Genomic DNA, 25,649 nt, shown 5'->3' on the forward strand with positions numbered 1-25,649 from the left:
TCCTCCAATCATGAAAGCATTGAAGAAAGACCGGAAAGTTACGGCTGACTAAATCTGGAAGGGACTGAAAAGCCGATTTGAAAAAAAAAGAAATTGGTCATGGCGGCTGTATCCACTTCCTGTGGGTGTGTGTTAATCCAGGACGATGCCAGCTGATTCGGACGGGCATGTGTACTTGCTTTCAAAGTACAGGACATGTATATGTTTTCAACCCAATCATTTCCCGAACCTCTGAAAACAGCCGTAGAATGCATGACACATGAATTCTAGCCCGGCAAGCAATCCTCAACGTCACGACGTCAGATTCCTTGTTGGAAAATCACCTATACGCATGCACACAAGCTAGCAAGAAATCTTATTCAGACTCATGACCCACAATAAAATCCAGGTTCAACAGAAAGTGATATCAAAATTGTGTATGTTTATTATACTTCAAACAAAAAAGGGACATGTGTGACCTTTTTATCATATAGATAACTTTTTGGACTATGACGTGAGATTCTATGACATCCAGTGTTTGACATCTTACTGTAAAGCCAACCCTCGAACAAGTCCTCGTTCTTTCATCAAGTTAGTTGAATCTGTTAGTGTACAGTGCAAAACAATCAAGGTTCAAATTCAACGGGACATATAAAGACGCACCCAAATCAACTAAATGACACAAGTGAGGACTGACAACTCCCTGAAATTTCTATGAATGCCTACTGGTTGCTGTGCACGTTTGTTCGTGCCCTTAAATAATTTGCCCACCTCACACCTTGGGCTGTACAGGCGTAATGAGATGGGCTAATTACTTAAGGATGCATACATGACGTAACCTATTCGAGTCGTTATTGGTTTAGGGGCAACATTCCACGCGCGCGTATCAGGTACATGCGCGCTATTACATGTACGTATTCAGACAGAAAGTAGATAGAAAGATACTTGGGACGCACTTCCTTCACAAAATTTTGAGAAAAGAATTTACCCATACCCACCACCCATACGGGGGCGACGGGAAAATGCTCACGTTACCAAGTCTGCTTCCCTGTGGCTTGGTTGGTCTATAATTACGTGCAGCCTTCACGCCTGCGAACACGCAGAACGCTTCGCATATGTTAAACACAGTATTGTACGTCCACTCCACGCGCGAAGTCATATGGACATGAGCGATCAGGCTTGCATTCCTTCTGCTCATCGGCTGAGCGTCCACGGCGAACTGAAGGGTTAAGGAAAAGTTGAACAAGTGAGTGACGGTCGATGGGAAGCCGGCCAGGTTAGTGATTGCTTCCAAGTATGGTTCGTGAGCGATATGGCGACGAGGAGCAATACTGCCATCTACGACGAGATATGCCACCCTTTCCATCAGAGTGTATGGCAGCTTTTTCGCAACTCGGAAATTCTGAACATTTAAGTTGGTGGAAAACTTTGATTCAAGCGAAATCATGGCGATATTAAATAGATGTTTGTGCTTTGACAATGTCCGCACTGGCTCCTTTGCAAGTGGAATTTATACCCTGGTAAGTCCCAGTACTCAAAATTCTTTTGTTTATGTATTGACGTAGGCCCTCTGGAAGATCGAAATCTGTATATTCATGCAGGGCTATTAGGCAGTAAATCAAAGTAACATTGAGGCTTCTCGACCTGCCAGGGCAATTGCATTTCGGCTAAATTTTTTTACATAAATAAAACTTCAGTTTAATAAAACGTAATATACCGCTGTTTAACCCTATAGGCCCCTAGGCATTTTTACAATTAATACGAGTCTGGTATCGGACAAATATAGAATCAGAGTGCAAGTGAGCTGCAAAATTTGCTCGATCACGAGGAGCGCTGATCATGATTTTGTTGCCGCAAAAATACCTACACAGGAACATGCAATAAGGCTAGTAAAGAAAGTTCAGATCACTGGATTAACTCAAACTGTGTTTTAGATACACAATGGGTATATTCGGGACAAGCCAGCCGTTGATGCACCTCGTGTGTCTCAGCATAAACTGAACCAACTCCGATCCGATTCTCCTCAAGTTATTTCAACTCTCGCTCTAATTCTACACAACAGAAGAAGCATGCTTAGTGACGTACATATATACTGTACGTGGAATCTGTACTTTCATGCTGTCACCACTATCTTGAAGAGCAACGTTTAATAAGTTACCTCCTGGATCCTTTCCATTTGAATTATCAAAATTCTGGAGCAACGTTTAATAGATAACCTCCTGGATCCTTTCCATTTGAAGTATCGAAATTCTCGATGATTCGAAATTAATGCATCGGGGAAATAAAGAAAGCAAAAAGGTGCCTCGGACCACAATAGTATCTCAATTAAAAGCGTTGTCACTAAAGGTAACATTTTTAAGAATATGATGAAAAATTAATATACTGCGCGAAACTTTATACAGAGTGTAAGTTTAATCTCGTTAAAGGTCAGTCCGGATCTATTTTCAGTCCTGCATACATTGTAGAAAGTCCCACAGTTCACGCAGCACGATGAAATACTATGTCCCACATGATATGAAGCGAAAGTATATTTTCCTCAGGCAAACCAACGACTGTTTCGTGCTTCATTTAGAGAAGATAGCGCGTTCAGAATTTTTTTTGTTCTTTTGGAGGATTCACAAATCGGCCATCATTGTATTTCAGTATTCCAAAGCTGGTGACTATCCACTTAGTTCGAATTAGTTACACGAAGAAGTGACGAATGTCCAAATGGAGTTAAAATTTGATTTGAAAATTTGTTCAATTCATGTATTTGCTTTAATACAAAAAAACAATTTTTGTCTTTCCTTGAAGGTCTATGCCATGGTGGGCTTTGTGTATTTTGCTGTTATCATTGTTATAACAATAAACTATGGTAAGTGTTTAGAACTTGCGATCACTTGCAACGTCCTTCTTCCCCAACAACCCCTTAACCCCTTAACCCGATCCCGTAATGCCTCTATGAGGGCATCCGTAGTTAAGATTTTTTGGATTCTCATTTCTCACCAGCCCATTATTTGACTCCGACTAAGGAAAAACCCTTTGATGCTTTTTTATTTATTCGATTTTCAGTCAACAATACAAACACGTGAAGATACAAAGGCGGAACACAGACAACTAGCCTAGAAAAACCAGTCACTACAGGGAAAAGCAGAGATAACGCAAAAAATGTTCAGAAAACTTCTTTCCACTGCCCCTGACCCTGTCTGGAGTCCGACTGAGGAAAAAACTTCTCATGCCGCCAATCACAGTCTGAATTTTCTTACAGAAAAAAATCACTATCTCAAGAATTTTTGGGGAAAAAGCAAGCGTGTGTAATCTTTATCACTTTACTTTTTTCCCTCGACCAACCAACCTCCCTCGAAGTCAACCACTCCACCCAATAAAAAAAGGAGAAACTTAACTACGGACGCTCTAATGGGGTGAACAGAACTGTTCAGTTCACGGTAACACAGATGAATTATATTAAAACGAAATGATCTACCCAAAAAATGTTTCTTGCTTTTGTTTACAACAAAGTTAACGACAACAGTGCATGGCTTCGTCTGTTAGTTTCTGTCACATTTACTATAATATTCAAGCGCAAGTTGATATTTATATTGCCATTGAACTTCTTCGACAGCGCGACATTTTCATTTTGTGATGTATATTAATAAATGCTATTTATTTCTCAGTCCCTGAAATACTTTTAGAATATGGAATGCATTGTACAAAGCCATACCTAATGGGCAGACTACGTCTCTGGCGCCCCCATCAAGTTACTCCGATTTCCTCTATGTTTTCAAACTATGGGAGTGTTACACCCCTTTATAAAAGCTTGTCACTTTCTTTCCCCCAAGAGGATTCCTCAATGTACTACGTGACGTCCATCTTTGGCATGATCTTTTCGGGACTGGCCTTCATAACGGCTATATTCATGGTGATTGGAGTCCACCAAGATCTCAAACCGATGCTGATACCGTACATTATCATCAAGGCGCTCATTATCTTACTGCTGTGTGTGCTCTTAATCGTTTACATCGTCGACCTTACGGTGGGTTTACAGTGTGCTTGGGAAGGTATTAAATTTCGTTGGGAGACACTCATGATCCAGTTTAAATTTGAAAAATAAATCTGGACCCTCAATAATGTCAGATAGCGGAGACCACTCTCCTGAAATGAAAACGTAGCTTTTAATGCAAAAATACTATTTTTTCCGGGAAGGTGACAGCTAACACTTTCTATCCTATAACAAACATGTCAGGTTTTGAAATGCACTTTTTCATGATGAGTCATTATGCTTTCAGTACGACGCTTGAAACTATAAACATTGGACTTCTTATTTCTTTCAGAGGATCTTCCATGTGCTCAATCTCTTGTTTATTCTGATGATGATGGCAATCATTGCTGTCAATGTAAGTTCCTGCAAATTTGGATATTTGTAGAGATTGATTTCACGGATGACCCATCCGGTAAGCCTCCCCCCGTGTTTTGACCACTCCCAGCCATGAATTATGTCTGGCATGCGTGCACGATCGTGTGGCGCGTGCGGCTGGCATAACATGCAGGGGGACACGCCAGGAAAAGAGCTTACTGGATCGTTCAAAATACAGCACACCTACATGTACATGTACGTACGTGTACATTCACAGCCCAGCGCGACACAATATTTGAATTTTTTAAAATGCTTGCTTTGATTTTATAAAAGAAAATATTGACAGCCACTCTTACCTCGTCACTTCTTAACTAATTATGGAAATGTATACTAATTTCGAAAACAGGGCAATTTTGCGAGCTAATTATCTTTTCTCTCTTTTCAACAGATTATGTGCTTCCTCTGTGTGGTGTCTCAGTACCAAGAGCTCAAAGCAGGCCGGGGAATGGGTTACTGAAATATCACCATTCAAGGAGGAAATTTTCTCCCTTTCACTTTTTTCCTATGGCGGGCGCAGGATGCATTTCTCAATCTCATCCAACAAGATCGATTGATTTCCCTTGCCATGGGTGTAGCTGTTCGTGGACTTGTTCTATAGATGTTGATAATATATAGATATGTAGAACAGGTGTCACTGCGAAAGGTTCCGTTGAAGGAGTTAGAACTGCAATGTACTCTCTGAGTGTGAATGGTAATTGTCTTTTTGTCTAGGCTGTGATCAAAACCATAAAACTGGTCACAATGAACAACTTGTGAATTGGAACCATTCAGAGTCGAATCGAGGCAATTTCTGTTCTTAAACCCTGAATGGAAGTTTACTGAGCCAACACCCGTAGGTCAAAATGCTTTCTGAAGGAATATTGTGTCGTTCCAGGAATAAAATCCAGACCTGTCAATTACAAACGGTCCATTCTAATGCCATTCTGTATTTTTTTCACGAGCGGTGTTGATTTGTTGACGTGCACGAGAACCAATTTACCACTTGCCCACAGCTGTGCAGACAGTATACAGGCTATATTTGAAATTTTGTGCAATGCTGTATGTGTTGTACTTTCCAAGTTAGGAAAAAAAAACGATGCAATCACTTTGCAATAGTGCAGTGGGCAGTTCAGTCCACTGTTCAGTCACGGTTGTTATGTCGATTGGTTGAATCAAAACAATTTCAAAAATGTTACATTTATTATGTAATGCATGATTTTATTATTTGAAAGTACAAGGGTGTTTCCGTATTAGTAGCACCACTAACATTTTCTTGTTCTCGGTACATAAAACGTACCTGTAGTCTCCCGTATACTTCGATCGGTAGTTCGGTACTAAGGTGTGGATCACACTTGCGTCGTACGTAAGCTACGGTTGCATAAGTACAAAGGGGCGGCTGTAACTATGAAGTAGTTACCCGGCACTTCTTATCAGCCGATAAACTCTCATTTCTTTCCGTACTAATTAGCAGACCGACATGGTTTGCAAATAGTAAAGCGTCAGACCTATTCCTGCTGACTGAGGCTCTTCCCACGATGCTGCCTGCAGATGACTGGAGCACGTTGATGCTGGATGCATGCTCATTATAAGGACGATACACTATCAAATGGGACAATGGTAGTATAGTGTTTGAGCAGTTTGGTTGTTGAAACAAAAGGAAATAATTTTTATTTCTCTTTGTAAGTCTAAGTGCTGCCAAGCTATTTTAAAGTAAATTATCTAATTTGTGAGTTAGTTTTGATAAATTTTAAAATCTGATTTCAGAGATAAAAAGGTTGTTGATAAACAGCATGAACCAGATGTGAGGAGAGTTGCATAATTAAAGTACAGACTGCTGTTAAACCGTACTCAAGAAGGCAGTGTCAGATTTTACTTTCGATAGTTTTTTCACGTTACTTCTATCGAAAAGACTGGAACATGTATTTTGAGCATGCCACTGTCATTATGAACAGCAAAGAGAGTTGTGGATCTTTCGGCTCCACGAGCAGCAGAACAGACGAAGTCAAAATGGCCATGGCCCATCACATCAGCCCAATCCCATCATGCCAATGAGTCTGCTTTTTTGACTTAAAGTAAAAAAGTAAAGTAAAAAAGTAAAAAAAAACCTATACAAAAGGTTTACAGAAACACACAAGTCATGTGTTCAAGTTGCTGAGGCGAGAGCATCTCGACATGACAGCCACCATTGATCGGTGGTCAACCGATGTTGATCAGTCAGTGTAATGTTTTACAGTTAAATTCATCAGATTTTTTCTACGTCGCAGTCGGGTCACTGGAGTCTGACCACGATTTTACTACCGAAAGAAATGGCATGCAATTTTCAAAGACAGTCTGACTCTCCACACTACTTAATTTCTGATGCTGCGTAAATGAAATGATTACAACGCTCCCATCACGGGTGATCAGGGTCACTAGCCACAGATGTCTGACGGTGTTTACAAACGACACAAAGAGCCACGTTCACCGGCATACTTTGATTTTAACTGTAATTAGGCCTATTTGATTGGTCTACATTTTTAAAAAATCAATTAAGTCCAGTTTCGCTTCTGTAACTCCTCAGCATAATTATCCTTTCACAGTAAGGTTACAAACATTTCTCAATCCCATCCCCAGGAGTCTTTAATTGAAAACAATCCTCTAAAAAATCTTTTAATGGAAAAAAAGAAACCAAATATTTGACATTATGAGTACACACAGTCGTATACCAGGTATACGACTATGTGGGCCTACTGTATTATTATAAAATAATTGTCCAAGTTTTGACTTGAGGGGTGGAATAAGAATGATTAAAAATGTGAATTTTACCAAGGAAAATTTCTTTGGCAACTTTTTACTCCTCTTAAAATGGACGAAACTATTTAACCTCTCTTTCAGGTTAAGCTACTTGACGAGGACAGTTTTGAAGCTTTCAAATGTTACACGCTTTTGACAATGAGGGCGCTGTTGCGAATAGCTCATGTCGCAAATCTCTCGAGATGCACAGCTCAGGATTTCACCACAGGATTACAGGTATGTTCATACATATTGTAGGGATTTCCTGTTCGTTGTGCCAACCTATTGCAAAATTCACGTACTGAAAATATTTGGGAGAAAGTTTTGTTCAGTGGACTGAGGCAGCAGCGAAACACCTAAGTAAGCAAAATTCATTACAGCCCAAAAGCAAAACTTCTGGCAAATTTTGTGCAGAAATAATTAAACACAGGGGTTTCTCCCTATATGGCATCACACTTTTGCTCATAAATATTTAATTTGCATGACCAGCATACAGACAAAGCAGATCCACTAATGCCCTTTAAAATGAACATCAGGCTAATTGGAACAAAAAGACTCGGAGCATTTACAAAGACTGCATCAAAACAATCTATTGCATTTGTTATTAAAAATACAATCCAAGGGCACTTTTAGTGTACATGTATTCAATACGGACGATTCACAACAGTGCGCCACCTAGAGTTTGCAACACGTTGGCCAATCATAACACGCGAAATTTGTCGACTCTTTTCATACTGGGTCGATAAATGTCGCAAATTGTGATTGGCCAACGCATTGCAAGCTCTTGGTGGCACACTACTGTGAAACGGCCGTGTTCTACTGAGAGGATACTGGTTTCTCTCAGCTTGACTGATGTTCCAGATATATGTGTTCCCTCCCCCATCCTATATCCAGCAAGAGATGAGACCAAGGAGTACCCACCCAAAATGTCCAATCACAATACACGCTATAGACTATTGTTAACTAACACCCCCCCAAGTGTCTGAAAATAATTCCTCAGATTCCAGTAAAACAATGACCAACACAAAGCAGGGGGTTCCTCTCCATCACATATCTTGCTTCATATGCCCCTCCCCAGGGCATTTAATAATTCTGAAAATTTTAAAATGAAGGCCACTTTCCAAATTACATGACTAAACTGGGACGGGAACAGCAGTCAACGATAAAGTATTTGGTTTGCTTAGGAGGACTAGGATGTAGCTTATAATTATTATTATTATTAGTGTTGTTTTAATTAGTGTCAGCAAACATAATTAAGGAATTAAAAAAAATTTCATACTACGTAATGAATATTAAAACCAATTTTGTGTCAAACATTGGTGAACAATGTGACAGAATCCTTATGTTAATGCATTTAGAGTAAAAAGGGAAAGCCCAATGCAGAAAAGAAAAACTAAAAAGAGCTCAATACAAACCCCATGCCCCAACATGGTATAGAGCTCAGCAGCTGCTGTTGAGGATCTCAAAAGCTGCAGTATATTACATGTATATACCAATGAACTGCTAATAAAAGGACAAGCAGATTTTCAGCAGGAAATTTAAGGGAGGCTGCAAAATTAAAAATGTAGCCTGTTATTATACAGCAGGGGAGCCACATGCATATATGCAAATTTTTTTTTAAATGCAACCTGTAAACGGTCATTCCATACAAATGTCATTAAGTGAGTCTCGATAAAGAAGTCATTATTCCTTTTTTCTAAAAGTACGATTCACATCGTGATCAATTGCGCGGCACACACAGTTTGAAGTAGGCATTTGACATGTTTGAGTTTGACAATCTTTAATAAAGATAGGCCTGACGTTAGTATCATCATGCCTGTCGTCTGTCAACTTGACAGGCAAAACATTAACTTTCCAAATGTTAATTAAAAATCTAAGTTGTAAACTTACCCGAAGCAGAGTCTGGTCCTTTGCAGTCCACTTTCAACATGAAAAGTGATAAACCAAATATCCACTGAAACTGGGGAAGAAATGACAATTTTTACGAATCTGGCCTATATCCATTTCTATCGTCTGGTCGAGCGAGGTCACGGTCCCGCAAAAGTTCCACTAATAATGGACTCTGCGCATGTACATGTACATCATGCATATCATGCACGCATATGGCTGAGAGGCCGTTTTACCGTCTTGGGAAGTTAACATATCGTACCGCTTTCAACTTTGTCACAATTGCATTTTAATATTTCAGGTGTTATTATAAAGTAATTTGAATTCCAGTTGCGAGGTTTTCAATCCGTTATAATTGATTTTTACAATTTTGCATATTTATTTATTATTTTTGTCAAAATTAATAGATTCCAAGCGGACTATTTTTAGGCAGATGAAGTTGTACTTTTCAGTCAGGTGAGATCGGTGAGTACGTAGTCTCCTTGCGACGGTAGCTAGGGGCGTCCAACGTATGTATGACTATGCATTGCATTTCATAATTCACTCTTTAGAGACAAGAAAATGACGGAAAAATTCGTTCAAACACCATACTCCTTGCATGGTAATGATATCTCTGGTGTCTACATCAGCAAACAAAACTTTACTATCCTTTTAGCTACCGTCTTTGAGAAAACAAAACAACTCTTGACTCTTGAGGGCGCCTGTTAATAGACTCTGGTCGCGTGCGCGTATGCACTGCATGCAGTACAGAAGTACGGGCGTCTATCTGCAGGCCGGCCGGCGGGAATAGTCAAAAGTGTGATCATCATCTTACATTATTATGATCAAACAGTGTCAACAAAATATGATTTTTGTCATCCACAGAGGAGTGCTTCGTTGATTTGCGTGTGTATTCACTCGGTTTGGACTAAATTTTTTTCAACTGTTTCGTTCTCAAATTTATTAGAGTTTCGATATCGTACTTCATGTATGTTGTCGCATGTATACTATTGGCCTACGTCAGACTCCATTTGGACTTTTTCGCCTTTTTACCGGAGTCACTCTAATCCGACGCGACAACGTAGTACTTGTACTTCGTAGCCATTGATTTTAGGTGAGTTGTATTTGCGCATGACCCTGCATTCTGTAGTTAGGCCTAGCCCAGGTGGACTCCCTGACCGTAATGAAATGAAGACAACGTCCAACCTGGGCTAGGCCTAGGCCCAACTCCCCATTTCAAATCGTAGATCGTATGCCTACCTGGCTTGGTTACTTGTCAGCATGGTTAGGGAGGCTCATAAATTTTACAGCTATTATTTTTTAGTTTTCTTTTGACATGATCTTGGAGAGGATGTCATAAGAAACATTTTGATATAAGTTTGGGTTTCATCGGTCGTCTGCAAAGCAAAGAAATATTGATTTAAACTAGGGATATTTTGAGATGTTTTGGGACATTTTGTGTACATTTGTACATGGGTGATGCGGAGCAAACTGATCTTTTTGTACACAGTAATGAGTGTGGATTTTGACTGAAAAGCTTAAAATCCATTTTTTCATAAAAGCTTTCTTCTTAGTCATGCCTTATTTCAATGAATTAAATGTTGGCTTCACTTGAAATTTCAAAAAATTTAAAATTAAACAGAGGAGCTGGAGCGTGCAGAAAAAGACAAATTTGAATCATAATTTCCAATTTTACCAAATGAACAGCACCCTCACTTATTTTCGGAGGTCCCTAGCATGGTCAGCCTCAGGCCTAACAACAACCATGATGACAGTGCAAATTTGCAGTGGCCAATGCCATTAATCACTGCCACAAATGTCATGCATGGCTACATTCTGCAAGCAGTCGATCAGCACGATTGCGCGACAAGAACATTGCGTAACGTTTGGCAAATTGCTGCTCACGATTGTCATTGTTGTAGACATTTTGTTCCCATCTAGCTTTGTTCACTTCATTGTGTGGGGATGCTATAATTAACGTGGCAACTGAACAAGAAATTGGCTTATAGTTTTGAATTTAAATTGGCGTTTTTGTCATCAGGTCATGTTCATTGTGCTAGTCCGGCATATGTTTGGTACATTGGAAACAGGAACCAGAACAGTCTACAATGAATGGATCTCAGACTTTATTTACCTTCATTGAAGTTTGACTGTATAGCCATTGATTTCTAGAGGGTACTTTCGAGTTTATATTTTTGTATAGGCCTATAGGACTGAAAACCAAATCCACATGCTGACCTCGGTTGGATTCAACCCGGGTCGCAGAGGTGGAAAAAGCCACTACACCAACCTGAGTTGGGTACTCTACTCCAAAATCTCCATTCTTTCACATTACCGTGACTAAGAAACCAAAGGCGATTGTTGTGTAGATTGTCTGATGCCGTTGCAAAAAATAATCAATAAATTTATCAGATTGGGCAAATCTGATCATGTCCGTTACATATAAAACCATTTAACTAGGCATGACTTGGAGCAGGGGTAGGCCTAGAGGAGTAGACCTGTGTACAGTGCATGCACTTGGGCCCATGTAGGGACTTATTATTTTCTTGTAAAAGGTTGTAAAAACCAAGACTTAGTCCACAATAGCTGTATTGTTCCACTGTCATGAAGAAACACCTCCTGACTTGGCAAAAGTGATTGAGGTTGAGATTCTCCCAGCCATTATTGAAACGACAGATGGAAAACAAGAATGATTTGATGAATGCATTGTGGGTTGTGTTGAGTATGTCAGAACTTTAGCTGCTAGCTCGTTTTAGATTCACAACCCTGAAGGACTAACTAAATTGTATGAATTTGCTTTTCCAGTCTGAAAAAGCTAAAACCTAGTAGGAATCATCTATGAACTGCCACGTAGTCCTACACAAGCTGCAAGACATGTATCGAGTCACCGATCTGGAAGATGCCTTGCCAGTCACGCCGACCAAGTCTGTCCATGTAGAGATCTGCCAGAGCCCTTGCAGGTAAAAGCCACCAGGTCCTGGGGGGGGGGAATGGACAAATGCTACACACCGTAAATCAAGCACTATGCGTGACAAGGTGGTGTGTGTTCTTGCAACTCTGGTATCCTGCTGAAGTTGCGTGATATTTGCTCACAGAAGCTGGCTTGATAGACTTGACAGTTGTTTAAAGCCTGTGCTATTTCACATGACTGCTGTTAAGATGTGCAGTATTCAACCTGGGTCCGTCAATGAAGTTGAGACATTTTGTGACAATTGGACCATAGGGAGAATGGGGATTTGAAGGGTCCCTCCAAGTACCATAAGTAAAGGTTGTTATTTTGGGGGTAGCAACTCTGCCAGCTGTTCCTGAAATGTTTCATAGCATTTGGAAGTTATGACATATCTTTAGGAGAATAGGGAGCAGAAAGCACAGGAATAGAGGGCACAATGCCTAATTCTTAACATGTACATGTAGCTGAGAAATATAACATGAAGTCTGAATGGCATTCCATGAAAACTCTCGGTGGACACCAACTTTCAAGAAGCGAGACATTCAGGATTTACTTTGGAACAGATTATTAAAAATACCATAAAGACTTTAAATTTCCCTGTAATTACTTTGGAATGGTGCATTATGCTGCCCTCTATCTATCTGAATGGAGACCAGAATTGATTAAAATGGTTTAGTGATATGTAAATCGCACTGCAAATAGGTGTATTAAGTCGCACAGTGCACAAATGTGTAATGGCCCATTCCATGTTCCAAGGGTGAAAATATTTGGAAATATTTTGAGGCCAATTGCTTGACGAGAAAGCCTCTGTTACTAAGGAAAACCAAGAGTGTGTCTAATTTAAGTTTAATCTTTCTGCTCGTGTCTCAAAAAGCATGTGTGATAAAGTGAAATTATATGAATATGCAAATGGCAAACAACTCCAAAATGCAAAATGCCACTGGGATGAAATAGATATCAAATGAAAGCTTATGATATGAGTAAAAGACCCAACTTACAAGCACAGAGATTTGCATACAAAGCGGCATCAGTACCATTCTTATTTGTTTACCTACAGCACAGTGCACAGGGAATCCATCAAGGATCACGTGACTAAGCTGCTTCACAGACAGCGGGTGTCCTATGGGGACATGACCCTGACGGAATTTGACGATCCGTATCTGAAGGAGCACGTCAAGTGGGTTGCAATATGTGACACAGAGTTGGACGTCTCTGGCAAGCAGGTGGATACCATTCGTGCATGTGGTCAGCCTCACCAGATTGAGGAAAGGCTTAATATTGGAAAACAGTCCAACGGTCTCTGTGTTTTGGTCTGCCCCACAGTATGTTCCTACACATTTATAACTAAGATTGAAGAATTTCTGAAGGAATCTGAATGCTGAATCCTACAATATCCACCAGTTGTTTGGAACCAGCAATGCATTTTTTGCACTTTTTAAAGTTTTTAGGAGCATCAAGTCCCATGTGAAAACAATAATGACCGTGCTCAATCTTCATCAGTTCTGCAATATTCTTCAAAACCTTGTCACGAATCTTGAATCATCACCGGGGTTAGCGTTAATGGCTTTATTAAGGCAGACCCTTCAGAAACATCAAAATTCTGTATGCAGCAATATGCGACCTCATGCCGAAGCATCCTTGAGTTATAAAAATGTGTTCATGTATCAATTGCAACTTCACTGATCTTACATTTTAATGGCAAGATGCTACAAAATGGCACTTTTTAAATTTTGGAATTAAAAAATGCGACGATTTTGATTGTTGGGCTTGTGTTTAATCAGTTGTTTTGGGTACTGGCAGGCAATTGATCTGTGCCAATCAGAGCTTCACCTCCATGTGTTCCAACTTTCCAATGAGGGTCCAGGGATGGAAGAACTGGCGGACGAAGAGATTGCAGCTGCCTCCCATTGGCTGCTGCCGGCAGGTGGGAAAACATCTTTCATTTCCTGCCGTCCAGTGACAGTCTTGGAATATTGCCGTCAAAATGCTGTGCGGTGACTTGTGAATATGGGCAATTTACAATACAGTGCACCACCAAGAAGAAAGGCCCTTGTCCCAGTTTTTCTCACCAGACGCATGATGACCAGTCCACATTTTACCATATTTATGCATAGAACTTATGAAATATACATTGTATATAAATTAGTAGACATGTGTAATTTTCAACTGCACTGGGATCACAGTTGTATGATCGGGGTGTTTATCATCTGCCTTATTCTACTGCTTTGCAGCTGACTTTGAAGGTATCTGGGACAGTCTTGTCTTTGACTCCTGCGTCAAGTCCAGCCTCCTGCACTACGCCACCACAACGCTGCTGTTCTCTGACTGCAAGGTGGATCCCAACATCATATCGTGGAACAGAGTGGTCCTACTGCACGGTAAGATTTGGGCTGCAGGTTGATTGCAGTTTTATTGACAGATTAGTTGCTCGGTTTTCAAAATCAAAAGGCTGATATATTGGTGTTTTGATCCACCCAATTTCTCCAAAAATCCTGGCCTGCTAGTGTGACATCGTGTACTTGTATTTCTTGCCAGCAGAAAGTACATTAATATTTGTGATTGTCACAGTTCCTTTTGAGAGAGTTACATGCATGAAACTTTTGAGATTTATAGCTTTAATAAGACTGTTTGGGTCCGTGCAGTACTACCAAATCAAAACCTTCATTTTCAATCAGTGCAGTTCAATAAACCGAATCGAAAAATCTGACCAGGTCGTGAACTTGATGGTTGAGTTAATGGAATAAACCAGTAATGGAAGACTTTGAGACGCTCGGTGACGGCAAACACACCGGTCCTTTTTTACCCGTGCCGAGCATGCACGCATTGTTCTGAGCAAGTGCGCGTGGTTCTGAGCACCTGTAATAATGTGAAGAAGGACCGATATGCCTGCTGCCACCAGCGTCTCAAAGTCTCTCACTGTCGCAGCTCTAAGATCAAGCTAACCTTGGCTTCCTTAGTATCCAAAGCATTTTACTTTCATTGAGCCCATCTCACTGTGCACCTTTTCGTTGGAAGTATAGCGACTCCTGTTCAATCTAACACAGTGCGGTAAACCAGCAGTGCATTCTTTATACCAAGTCAATCATCAGGACATCCAAGCCCAAACTTTGTGTATTGAACTCAGGGCCGATGACATCAAGGTTGCCGTATGTTCTGACTGAGCACAAATGTATCGCCAACACTGATCATTTACATGTACGTGGGCGAGAACGTAATTCACAAAATCCACAGCATATCCGACTAAAACTCTCCCCTTCATGTCAGGGTTATTCCACAGGGGTTTTGAATGGGACTTCAAACGTTGAATGGAGTATGAAGTAAAGGTTGCTGAACTATGAGCAGCCATTAATCTGTCACTATGCTGAGAAACTCAGTCAATTTCGGCACATTCTGGGAGAGTTAGGGGTTGAAGGAAGTCATCCTCTAGGCATTCCTTGTGTTTTTCCCCTCTACTCCGCAGGTCCACCTGGCACAGGAAAGACCTCGTTATGTAAAGCACTGGCCCAGAAACTCTGCATTCGACTATCTGACAGGTACTGGAGCTATGGAATGAAACATTGACACAACTTTTCCCATTATTCAAATACTGCTGCCTTGCAAAGAAGATACTTTTTAAGCTCTTAACCGTTGTTTATCCCACGTCCTTGATAATGTCATTAACTACTGTTAGACAGGTCTTGGTCTTGCAGCCCAGATCAGGTGATATGCATGATCTGTGACCTAATCACACGAATTCTTACCAGGGAGTTAAAGTTCGGCCACAAAAATACTGATATTTTCTTCTCCCAAATGTCCAAGCTTCTCTCCTGCCCTTTCACGTCTTCCATTCAGAACTTGTTTTCAGTGCCGAGAGTGTGAAAGTGCAGCATAGAGCTTAGAGAGGGTTAATGAAAAAACGATACGCCTGCCTTGGCCCAGTGTTAATTCATGGTACCTCGTTTATACAGGTACAGCTATGGTCAGCTGATTGAGATCAACAGTCATAGTCTCTTCTCCAAGTGGTTCTCGGAGGTGAGCTTGTCGAGCAAACTTGGATTTTGGATTATTTCTTCTAGAAAGAAATGGACTTTTCGGCATTATCATCACAACATCTAAAATTTTATTTGAGCCCTGTGCAAATTTGTTGGTGTTTGGATTGCCTGGAATATTTTCTGGTACACAGAGGGGGTCATTTCTGTGAGCAAGTGATATATTTTTTACCTTGAAAGAGAGGTTAATTTGAATAGCAAAAACTTCGTAAATATCCTCAGACATGTTACCCAATCTCACCAGTTATAGTCATGCCTGAAAAATGTTAGCAGATAACCACATATCAGAAATATGCAGCAGATAATAAGTTCTGGAAGTTACAAGTGTAATGTTTAGATTGTAAATAGCAAAAAGCCTAAATACATTGTACAGGCTAAGTTTGGACTTTACATCAACACAGGAAGCAGTAGTTTGCACATGGCCTTTATTAAGGTTGTGCATTGCTGATAGAGCATGTTTTAGTTTCAGAGCATTTGGCTGGCATTTGCAGTGAAATGTACAGTCACCAGAAATGTTTTTGTAGTTATCCAAAATGCATTTTGTCTGAATGAGTGTTCTTTGTTTTGGGGGGGAACCTGGCAGAGTGGCAAATTGGTGATGAAGATGTTTCAGAAGATCCAGGAGTTGATTGATGACCAGGATGCCTTGGTCTGTGTTCTCATCGATGAGGTCAGTGACGTGTCTGACATGGGTTGTATGAAAATCATTCTGAATGCAATTTCTGCAGTTGCAGAACAGTACACAGGCCTGAACTTCAGATTCTGCTTGGCATGATAGCTCTTGTTTGAAACGTTTGGGACATTTCTACAGAAACAGAACGTTGTCCTCTGAACTTGCAGATAATAGGTAGTTTAAAAAAAATACTAAAATGAAAACAAGGATAATTTTAATATTTGAGCTAAGGATTATGGAATATTGATCTAGCAAGACACACTCTAAACCAAATGATAGGCAGATTTCTATCCCAGTCTGCCAGTATTGGAATTACTGATTGAGTAAGGGAGTGTGGCTTAGTGATTAGAATTTGGAATTTATAACGAAAGGGTTAGGGTACGAATCCAGCTGCTGAGGACGTGTAGTGACTCGGGCAAGCCATGGCCATTTCACCGCAGTTTCCTCTCTCCACCTAGGAGTATAAAAGGGTGCCACTCTTGGCTGGAGAGCAAACCTAGAATGGCCCAGCAGCCCACCCGGGGGAATAGACATATTCTCAGTTATTACATGCTACTGAATCCAAAGATAAATGACGACCCCATGGACCACATTGGTTGGTGACAATCTGTACATACATTAATGGGGTTTTTTTTTTTGCAGGTGGAAAGCCTGACAGCAGCCAGAAAGAGTTCACTCAATGGCACCGAGCCATCTGATGCAATCCGCGTCGTCAATGCTCTCCTGACACAGATCGACCAGATAAAACGGTAGGACAATCTGCAGACAAATCAAGCTGCAATATTGTCTATAACGCAACACCAAAATAGATCGCCGTCTTCTGATTGCCAAATTGCAGATCACATGACTTTTGACATGAATTATTCAGATCAAGGCATGGTGCACGTGCAGTGCAAAAACAGTGCGATAGAACTGTGCAAGAGCTCTTTTTGGTCAAACGAAAGATGGACAAATAAAATTCATAGGCTTGATTTGTGCTCATACTTTTCACGTCACAGCCCCCATTGCTCAAAGAGGTTCCACTCTAATGGCTTTTAATTTTGGTTGCTGAGCTTTACTGCTTCAGATAATCCAAGTTATTGCAGGACCGAACGATGAGAAGCTATTTGAACATAAATACATTAACTCTTCTTGGCACTGAATATTAGAATAGCAAATATATTTTACTTTTTACTCAAATTCTGCCTGTTACATTGCTGTGAATCCTACTTGCTTATTTCTGTGCATTTCCTCCTCAGCCACCCCAACGTCCTGATTCTAACCACTTCCAACGTGACTGAGGCCATCGATCTGGCCTTTGTTGACCGGGCGGACATCAAGCAGTACATCGGACCCCCATCACCATCAGCCTGCTTCAAAATCTACCACTCCTGCATCAATGAACTCATGCGGGTAAGGCCCAATCCCCAACAGCAGCTGGGACAGTCCATGGATTAAGTCGGCCAAATAAGTTGTTTTTTGGGGGGCAGGGCTTGTGCCATTTCCCGGGTGAGTTGTCTTTTGGTGTATTCTACAAGGCTTGAATTGCACAGAAAAATCCAGTACATGGCAGGGATAGCAGCATAAATTATTGACAAACCTGAAGCGTTTTTAATTCTAAATAGAAGGAACACTCATTTGCAGTTTGAATTTAAGTAAATATATTCATTTGAAAAAAATTAAAACCAAGCACTGTACTACACCATTCTCTGTTTGGGGAATCTATGTCTCCTGCTTTTGCCAACAACTACAAAAAGTCAGTCTACCAGTCAATCCAGTTGAGGCTGGATCACTTTTAAAACCCAAGTACAATGAAATGGAGAGCAGACAGGGCAAGTGAGTCCTAAGAGACTTGGCATTGTGGTTTGAGTGCTTGAAGGTTTGCTTTCTTAACAGGAATTTGACAATCTAAATGAAGAAGTTTGCTGAAAAAGTTGAAGCTGTTTTTGTTTTTCACATATACTCATATATTTCAAACCTACTGATGGCAGGCTCTGACTCGAAACACGCCTCCTCATTCAAACACTCCAACCAATAAAACCTTTATGACACTTTGGGTTTGATTCCAACTTCTCAATCATATATTTCAGTATACTGGCGACTACTCCAGTGGCAATATGTGAAGCCACAAATGCTCAACCTAAGCACAGTCTTGGGCTTCCAGGTCTACAGCTAGGTCTGTTTCCAGCATGTGCCTGTGTACAGTATTTGCAACCTTTGAAGAACAAGACTTATCTCTAGACACGAAACCCAGGCATGGCCTTATTTGACTCTTGTTATTTGCAGGCACGTATCATCAGCCCCGCTCAGCAACTTCTTGACCTCAGGGCGCTAGAGGTCATGAGGTTCATAGAGAACGATGCCACGAAACTCAGTCTAAAGCTCAAGGAAATTGCCTGGTAAGTTGCGCCGAAAAGTATAAGGTCTTGTTCAGAAAAGATTTTCTAAATAGCCCCTTGTGCTGAATTTACTGTAGGGCTGAGTCAATTCAAATAATTCACTATTCGAATATTCGACCTTCAATTTGATCGAATATCGGAATATTCGGTCGTACCGACCGGCAGATTGTTGATGAACAAACCGTATACAAAATCAGTTGCAATAACACACACAATTGTGCATTGTGATCAGTATAATAGCTTCTCATGACGAGGAGTATCTCCAACCACGATTTAGCAAGATTTAAGAGATGAACAAGACTTCTTGCCCTGTTGAAAATTTCTACCCCTTTTAAATTGTTTAATGCATAATTTACTTTTTAAATTGTTGTGAGATTTCTGACACTTTTCATTTGAATCTGCTTGAAACAAGCCTCCATAGTGCAATTTTTCTCATTTCAAACAAAAAAATTTCCCATCTTTTTCATGAATTTTGAATTTGAGTATTCAAATTTGAAAAATAATATTTGAATATTTGACAATTGATCAAATATTCGGGTATTCAGCACAGCCCTAAGTTGCTGCATCTTCATGACAACATTTGTTCAGTTCAAAGCAGTTCCGTTACAGTGCAAAGGTGGAATATTTCCACAGTGCATGCTCGCAATGAAGAATATCACAGATAATTTGAGTACGTCATCACATGAGTGTAAGATTGAGCCCCATTGGCATGGCCGTACACTGACTCGCAGCATGATAAACATGTTGGAACTGGTATGACGTCAGGTACTTTGCTCTTGAACGACTTTCTGTGCCTTCTTGAAATACTGAATAGCTCACTGTATGTTTCCTGCCTCAGTGTTTCAGCCTCTGTGAAAGAAAGCTCGGCACAAACACTTTCATTCGGTCCATTAAGACGGAAGAACACACTGAACTTGTAGCTCGGTAGAAGTCAAGAGGATTGTTTTTGTTTGTCTTGTTCCAGTAAGAGCGAAGGACTTAGTGGTCGGACCTTGAGGAAGTTGCCTTTCCTAGCCCATGCTCTCTTTGTCAAGGTGAGATGCAGGGTAGGACTTTTTGTCATTTTTTGCCACTAAGATTCCCCAAAGTTGTACAACATTGGGGATGATCCAAAAGTACATGCGTAAAGATAAAGGTAATGCCCGTCTTTGAAGAATTCAAACCAGGGTTCTTCAAAACATCAAACACTTCTTGGCACAATACCTTGCCTTTGAAGGCAGAAACCTTATCATACATAACCTTGTTGGGTAAAACTTATCACTGACACTCTTGCCACTACTTGGCCTGAAATCTCCTTTTGTGGTGGGTCCCTTACATGATAACTGATTAGACAAATCCTGTCTGGTTTCCCCTCCTTTCTAGGCAAATTCAGTGTCTCTTGAAGACTACCTCGCTGCCCTCTCAGGAGCTGTTGACAAGCAGTTTGAAGAACGCCAGCTGCTAAAAGACACTTGAATCCGTTCAGTCCCAGTTGATGTCTGGTGACTTCCACTTATACATAACCAAGAATACTGACCAAAGAAATAAAAAAGAAAAAGGAAAAAAACACATGCAGTTTTCCCAAGCAGAACATGACTGTGAACGACTCCTATATCCAGAAAAGGCAGACTATGTCATTAACTGGCTAGCAGTCTTTTCAGTTTGTAACCAATGTTACCCACTCAATGTTGTTTAGTGTACCATAGTTTTTGTTCAGTTATCAATAATTAGCAGGAATCTTTTTTACCTTGAGCATAAAAACCTTAAGCATTTTGAGTTGTGAACAGTCAAGAGTACATTCAGGTTTATGGTCATAGGCTGCCAGAATGGTAGAACAGGAAATGGTGCCTGTCAATGGTGAGAGATATTCAATCAAATATCTCCGCATTGGAAAACCACTGGTCCTCCAAGATAGAGATTTTTCCCTATTTTGAGGGAAAACAGTCTCAACATAGGGATAAGGATAGGTTGTGCCAAACACCTCGGGGGGCCGCTTTTTTTTTTGCCATTTCCCAGGATGGGGTAATGTATAGTTGAGATAAGCGATCAATAGGTGTGAAGCCTCTCAAATAAGTTAGTACAGTTAGTAGCTTATGCTTTGTTTCACCACCAAACTGAATGCACTGGCAGACCAGGTTGTGGGGGGAGGGGCCAAGCAGCCCTCAACTGAAGCTTTCATATAATAACTCAGGAAAAACAAGGCTTTAGTGTCAGTTACAGAAGACTTGACTACACGTACTTTTGTTTACAACTGGATTGGTAATTTGGTCAACCAGTTTTTTGTTTAACTTATTGCTCTCGGTAGCAATGTACCCTATGTGTTGTACAGTTACTTGTTTTTATGTTAAGCTGTCGGGAATGGAATGTTTCAAATAAATGAAAAGGCCACTACCACTTGAACAGCATTAAACTTGTGATCAGTTTCTGCCATTTGAAGTACATTTTACATTTGCTCGTCTGAAGAATTAGCATAATGGTCAATTGAACATTACAGCAACAATCAATTAATTCCCCACTTGTAATGGTTCAAGAGGTGTTGCAAGCCAAGAATAAGACGGCATCCTTGGCCTGTTGTTTTCCATAATACACATGCACATACACTTTCAGGCACAATTTATGAAGTTACAATAGACCTGTGTATTGATGATGCCACACTTCGTTCATGTGCAAGCTTTCCTGTGGTGCTCAGTGGACTGTGGGCCCCCCTACTGGCTGCACTTGTACACAAAGTGTGACATCATCACCAGTACGTTGACCAAGACAAACTGCACTGACAATAAACACACTGCACAAGTCTTTGACACGAAGCATTTTGTAATCATTTGTCCATTCATGCACAATGCCTACAATGTGGGGACAATTACCAGATACATATACATTTCCATTACTTTCCTTTGACTTTTTTTTTCAAATTTCAGTGTTCAAACAGGAATTAAGAATTTATTTTTCAAATGGACATCTGCATACTACTACTTTTGATTCAGAGTTCATAAACATAAAGAAAACGAGCAGTAATACATTCATACTTCAAATATCTCTAGGAGAAAATCCATTGTCACAGTGAATCACCCAAGATGTTTACCTCTGTCAGTACATGTACCTTGTACTAGCAGGTGCATCCCCAGCTGAAGTAGGCCTACTTATTCTACAATGTACAAATGTACATATATTTGTGGTTATTAAAAAAGGGTCATCACTCATATGCAATGTTGTTCTTATTCTGAAGTATATTCCTTATTCAAATCAATATTTAATTGACCAAATCACATGCTTTTAGACTACTTGATGAATTTAAAAACCACATAGTGGGCATGTCCCACAATCTAATAGTGATTTGGCACAAACATACCCAACTAACTATTTTGTCACAACATTTTTATAAAGATGCAGTACTTAATAAATCCAAACATTTCAAACTACATGAAAAAGTCTTATTGCACTAGTGTTTCTGTGAATGCACATCCAAGTTAAGTTCATTCAAACAAATTCAAAGACCACTCAAGGTTTACTCGACCACATTTGGCTCATTTCTTGGTGCTGCCAATCCCTCTTGTTCTAAAAACAGCACATAACCAAGGCTTAAGCCATCTCAAACACATGATGACTGCCCAGGGACCCGGCCATTGTTTAAAGTCAATTCAACAGGGCAGCCGCCATAACAGTGACCCTCTACAAGTGTACATTCATCTCGGTCTACGGCAAACATCTATACACCCTGCATCATTCATTGCCAAAAAATGGAATGCTTCCAAAGGAACAACTTTCAAGGCACATGTCATTTCTATTTCTCCTTGGCTCAGTTAAATTTAAATATATTACACTCGACAAAGAATACTGATAATTTTCCAAGAAAACTCTACAACATTTCTGTTCTTTTTTTAAGGCACACTATAAAAGAATAACATTTGCCATTCCTCTTCCAATGCATGTAAGTCACAACAACTGTAATAATGCATTGCTATTTCTGTTATTTGTTTACATCTTTTCTTGATCCCATCCTCAAGACTACAGTGTAGGTACCACTCTCTAACTAACTGTTCCGTCCACAGTTTAGCATTCTCCATTGGGGCACATCTTGCTCAGTGCACTGATGGCCTCTTCTACTCCATTGTCGGCAGCATACCTCAACAACTCACGAGCTTCCCTGCCAATGAGAAGAATCACACTAATGTGGCTAATGGCTTAAAACAGTGAAAGTGATCCGGTGGGAGCCAGCCACATGAACCACCAAATCTGACTGTCATAAACAATCAATGGCGTGTTCACAAAGAAATTGTTTTGTGTAAGTAGACAAAATGCAATATGCAGAAGAAAAACCAAGTACATGCTGAAGCATGCAGTGTTAAGTGCTTAATGTAAAACATGGGAGATTTTCGAGCATATAATGTAAGCACTCGGCACTAGTAAGTTTAATTTTAGACTGTAAGGCATCTGCAGTCATTAAGGCATATCTATGACCTGTGTAAAGACATCACTATATACTGGGTCATTGACTCATGACCTTTGGCTCGTGGATAAATATGCAAGTGTAATTCATTTCTTCAGCTGCTCAGGGGTGGATAGTGGTGGTGCAAGAGAGATGGCTCATGTGATCTTCACTTACTCTCTATCCTTGAGTTCAGTCTTGTAACCCTGCAGGTGACCCACAGCAAGGTTGTGAGCTGCATGAGGATGCCCTTTGTCACTAGCATACCTGCAATAACAATAACATACCTGACAGATCAAAGTGCGAAGTTGTAACATGCTGATGTCATTATTATCGTTCACTGGGTTAGTCATCATTCCTTAAACCGTCTCAGCTCCCTGAGGAGTATAGAGAGCTTGATGCAGGCCTTTCATGATGACATGGGCAAAGACACATTTCACAGGCTGACCTAAAAAAAACACCTTTGCTCTCACAGGTACCCACTTGTGTCCCCCCCCGATAGTAAGTTGATGGATTCAAACAACGTTGCCAGTCCAGTCCCTATGGGTGGGAGTCTACGTCTACGTTGATTTGATAAATGTTTAGAACAACTTTCTCACATGCATATCTAACTACCTGCATCATGGCATCTGAGCACACATTTGGTCGCAATTTTAGCATAACACCAAATGACAAGTTGACCTGTTGGGCATGATCAGCTTGTCTGCTATAAAATTGCCTGATTGGTCTGCCTGACTGGTCAATCCTGCATGAAATCTCCCAACTTTACTTCCCTTCTTTGAAACAATCTTTCACAACTCAGTTACAAAGAAAAGGCAACTGGCTGACGGAAGAATTAACTACAAATCCTGCGGGAATTGGCTGACTGCACAAAGATCTGGCAATTGTGCGTATGGACTGATCAGGCCAGAGAGATCCATTGCATACATGTCCAGAATGCGAAATTTGGGAGTCTGGCAAATTAACCACCAGGGCCCAATTTTATGGAGCTACCAAGCATTGCAGAGCAACTATCCACTCAAAAAAGTCAGTCAATCAAACTATCAAATGGTGCTACGCTGTGTATGTTATGTGCTAATTTTTACTTCGCTTGTGAATTTTCTCAGTGTTGATACGCAAAATTGTTTCAGTACAAAAGCAGTATCGTCATATTCAGCCCTGGGACTTTCTTAGTATGTCAAAGTATAAACCTACTTGAACCAGCGCATAGCCTGGTCCATGTTGCGATCCACCCCTCTGCCAAACAAGTAACGCTGTCCAGTCATGTGCATGGCATGAGGGGTGCCCAGCTGAGCGTAGAAATGCGTCACATGAAAATGCAGGTTGTCAAAGTGGTAATAGGAATAATAGATGAAGCTGAACACAAGGCACACAGCCAGGATCTGTAATATGAAAAAAAAAACAACAGATACACTAAATCAAATACCAGTAGCGTCTAGCCTAATGTTACGTTTCGCCATTCAAGCCCAAAATGACGTGTAAAAAAAGAAGGTAGGGGCCTAGGCCTAAAATAGTCTAGAAGTAAAAAAGTCTTATGGAAAATTATAGGGCCTAGGCCTCTTTGCAGTTTTGTTCTTTAATCACGTTCATTCAAAATGTTGGTCCCTTGTTTGTAATTTGAAAACATTCTCTTTTTGAACTGATAACACGCAATAGGCTCGGTCCTTTAAGCCTGTTTAATTATCGATTGTCTAAGCCTAACGTACACGTAAGGCCCTACCTCCAAAAAGACGACGAACCAACTATCCGGTTTTTTCCTCCTTGCTAAGTAGACCTTGCCACCAAACGGCAAACTCGGATCTTCTCCGATATCTTCATCATCCGTGAAAGCAGTCTGCTCCTCTTCTTCAAGAAGCGGTGCTTCATCCGAGGGATTTGATGCTCGAGATCGTAACCCTTCGCTCAGTGCTGCGGCGCTACCAAGAACGCCGGTCGCCATGTTGTTTACGTTTGCTAAGCGATTGTACTAGACTTGCGCCACGCGTACAATGTACGTGAAATGACGTAGTGAGCGAAACAGTACTGCGCTTCAATCCAATCAATATCATATCGATTTCAAGGTTTTTTCTTCGTTTTATAGGCCTGTTAAAAAAAAGCTGGAACAGCTGCTGCACACCTACACATCAGATTGTCGTTCGACTTCAACCCTCAGTTCTCCAAATAAGCAAAATTATTTTCAATAAATGTTTTGAAATTTAAACCTTAACCAAAATGGTCGTGCGCAGA

At 40.5% G+C, this 25,649-nt stretch overlaps 3 protein-coding genes and 1 long non-coding RNA gene across 9 annotated transcripts in view; 2 read left to right on the top strand and 2 right to left on the bottom strand.

Annotated features, from left to right (window-relative positions):
• The window catches only part of LOC147800042 (uncharacterized), an 89,523-nt gene extending 80,346 nt beyond the window's left edge, over positions 1-9,177 (bottom strand). For all 5 annotated transcript variants that reach the window (XR_015424315.1, XR_015424312.1, XR_015424311.1 and 2 more), the window contains exon 1: positions 9,014-9,177. This is a non-coding gene — a long non-coding RNA (uncharacterized LOC147800042). The remainder of the gene's footprint in view (positions 1-9,013) is intronic.
• Positions 936-6,206, top strand: LOC110984090 (uncharacterized). Its single transcript, XM_022243909.2, has 5 exons — positions 936-1,499; positions 2,773-2,833; positions 3,798-3,991; positions 4,290-4,352; positions 4,761-6,206. The coding sequence occupies exons 1-5, from the start codon at positions 1,425-1,427 to the stop codon at positions 4,827-4,829; spliced, it is 462 nt and encodes a 153-aa protein (XP_022099601.2). The 5' UTR covers positions 936-1,424; the 3' UTR covers positions 4,830-6,206.
• trip13 (thyroid hormone receptor interactor 13) lies at positions 7,259-21,397 on the top strand. 2 transcript variants are annotated; one of them, XM_022243899.2, is made up of 14 exons: positions 7,259-7,360; positions 9,418-9,475; positions 11,795-11,949; positions 12,997-13,162; positions 13,740-13,863; positions 14,171-14,317; positions 15,400-15,472; positions 15,887-15,950; positions 16,551-16,637; positions 17,283-17,389; positions 17,879-18,032; positions 18,906-19,018; positions 19,983-20,052; positions 20,381-21,397. In XM_022243899.2, the coding sequence occupies exons 3-14, from the start codon at positions 11,828-11,830 to the stop codon at positions 20,471-20,473; spliced, it is 1,320 nt and encodes a 439-aa protein (XP_022099591.2). In that variant the 5' UTR covers positions 7,259-7,360; positions 9,418-9,475; positions 11,795-11,827; the 3' UTR covers positions 20,474-21,397. The 2 variants fall into 2 exon arrangements, with proteins under 2 accessions (XP_022099591.2, XP_022099590.2); XM_022243898.2 differs by lacking the exons at positions 7,259-7,360; positions 9,418-9,475 and adding an exon at positions 9,768-10,103.
• Positions 21,398-21,793: 396 nt separating this feature from the next.
• On the bottom strand, positions 21,794-25,395 carry LOC110984089 (uncharacterized). The gene is made up of 4 exons (XM_022243908.2): positions 25,144-25,395; positions 24,618-24,805; positions 23,601-23,690; positions 21,794-23,141 (listed from the first exon to the last, which is right to left on the bottom strand). The coding sequence occupies exons 1-4, from the start codon at positions 25,360-25,362 to the stop codon at positions 23,048-23,050; spliced, it is 591 nt and encodes a 196-aa protein (XP_022099600.1). The 5' UTR covers positions 25,363-25,395; the 3' UTR covers positions 21,794-23,047.
• Positions 25,396-25,649: the final 254 nt, after the last annotated feature.

This window comes from Acanthaster planci, linkage group LG02 (genome assembly GCF_054643075.1).
Source record: "Acanthaster planci isolate LZ-2023a linkage group LG02, COTS_SCS, whole genome shotgun sequence".
Classification (NCBI taxonomy): Eukaryota; Metazoa; Echinodermata; class Asteroidea; order Valvatida; family Acanthasteridae; genus Acanthaster; species Acanthaster planci.

Bases quoted from the DNA above. Each gene is read 5' to 3' on its own strand.
- LOC110984090 (XM_022243909.2), top strand. From the start codon at position 1,425: ATGGCGATATTAAATAGATGTTTGTGCTTTGACAATGTCCGCACTGGC. The intron at 1,500-2,772 runs GTAAGTCCCAGT...CTTTCCTTGAAG, and splicing joins CAAGTGGAATTTATACCCTG to GTCTATGCCATGGTGGGCTT. The intron at 4,353-4,760 runs GTAAGTTCCTGC...TCTTTTCAACAG, and splicing joins TGGCAATCATTGCTGTCAAT to ATTATGTGCTTCCTCTGTGT.
- trip13 (XM_022243899.2), top strand. From the start codon at position 11,828: ATGAACTGCCACGTAGTCCTACACAAGCTGCAAGACATGTATCGAGTC. The intron at 13,163-13,739 runs GTGGATACCATT...GGGTACTGGCAG, and splicing joins TGGACGTCTCTGGCAAGCAG to GCAATTGATCTGTGCCAATC. The intron at 14,318-15,399 runs GTAAGATTTGGG...TCTACTCCGCAG, and splicing joins CAGAGTGGTCCTACTGCACG to GTCCACCTGGCACAGGAAAG.
- LOC110984089 (XM_022243908.2), bottom strand. From the start codon at position 25,362: ATGGCGACCGGCGTTCTTGGTAGCGCCGCAGCACTGAGCGAAGGGTTA. The intron at 23,691-24,617 runs GTAGGTTTATAC...TTGTTATTGCAG, and splicing joins CAGGCTATGCGCTGGTTCAA to GTATGCTAGTGACAAAGGGC. The intron at 23,142-23,600 runs GTAAGTGAAGAT...TCTCATTGGCAG, and splicing joins ACTGAACTCAAGGATAGAGA to GGAAGCTCGTGAGTTGTTGA.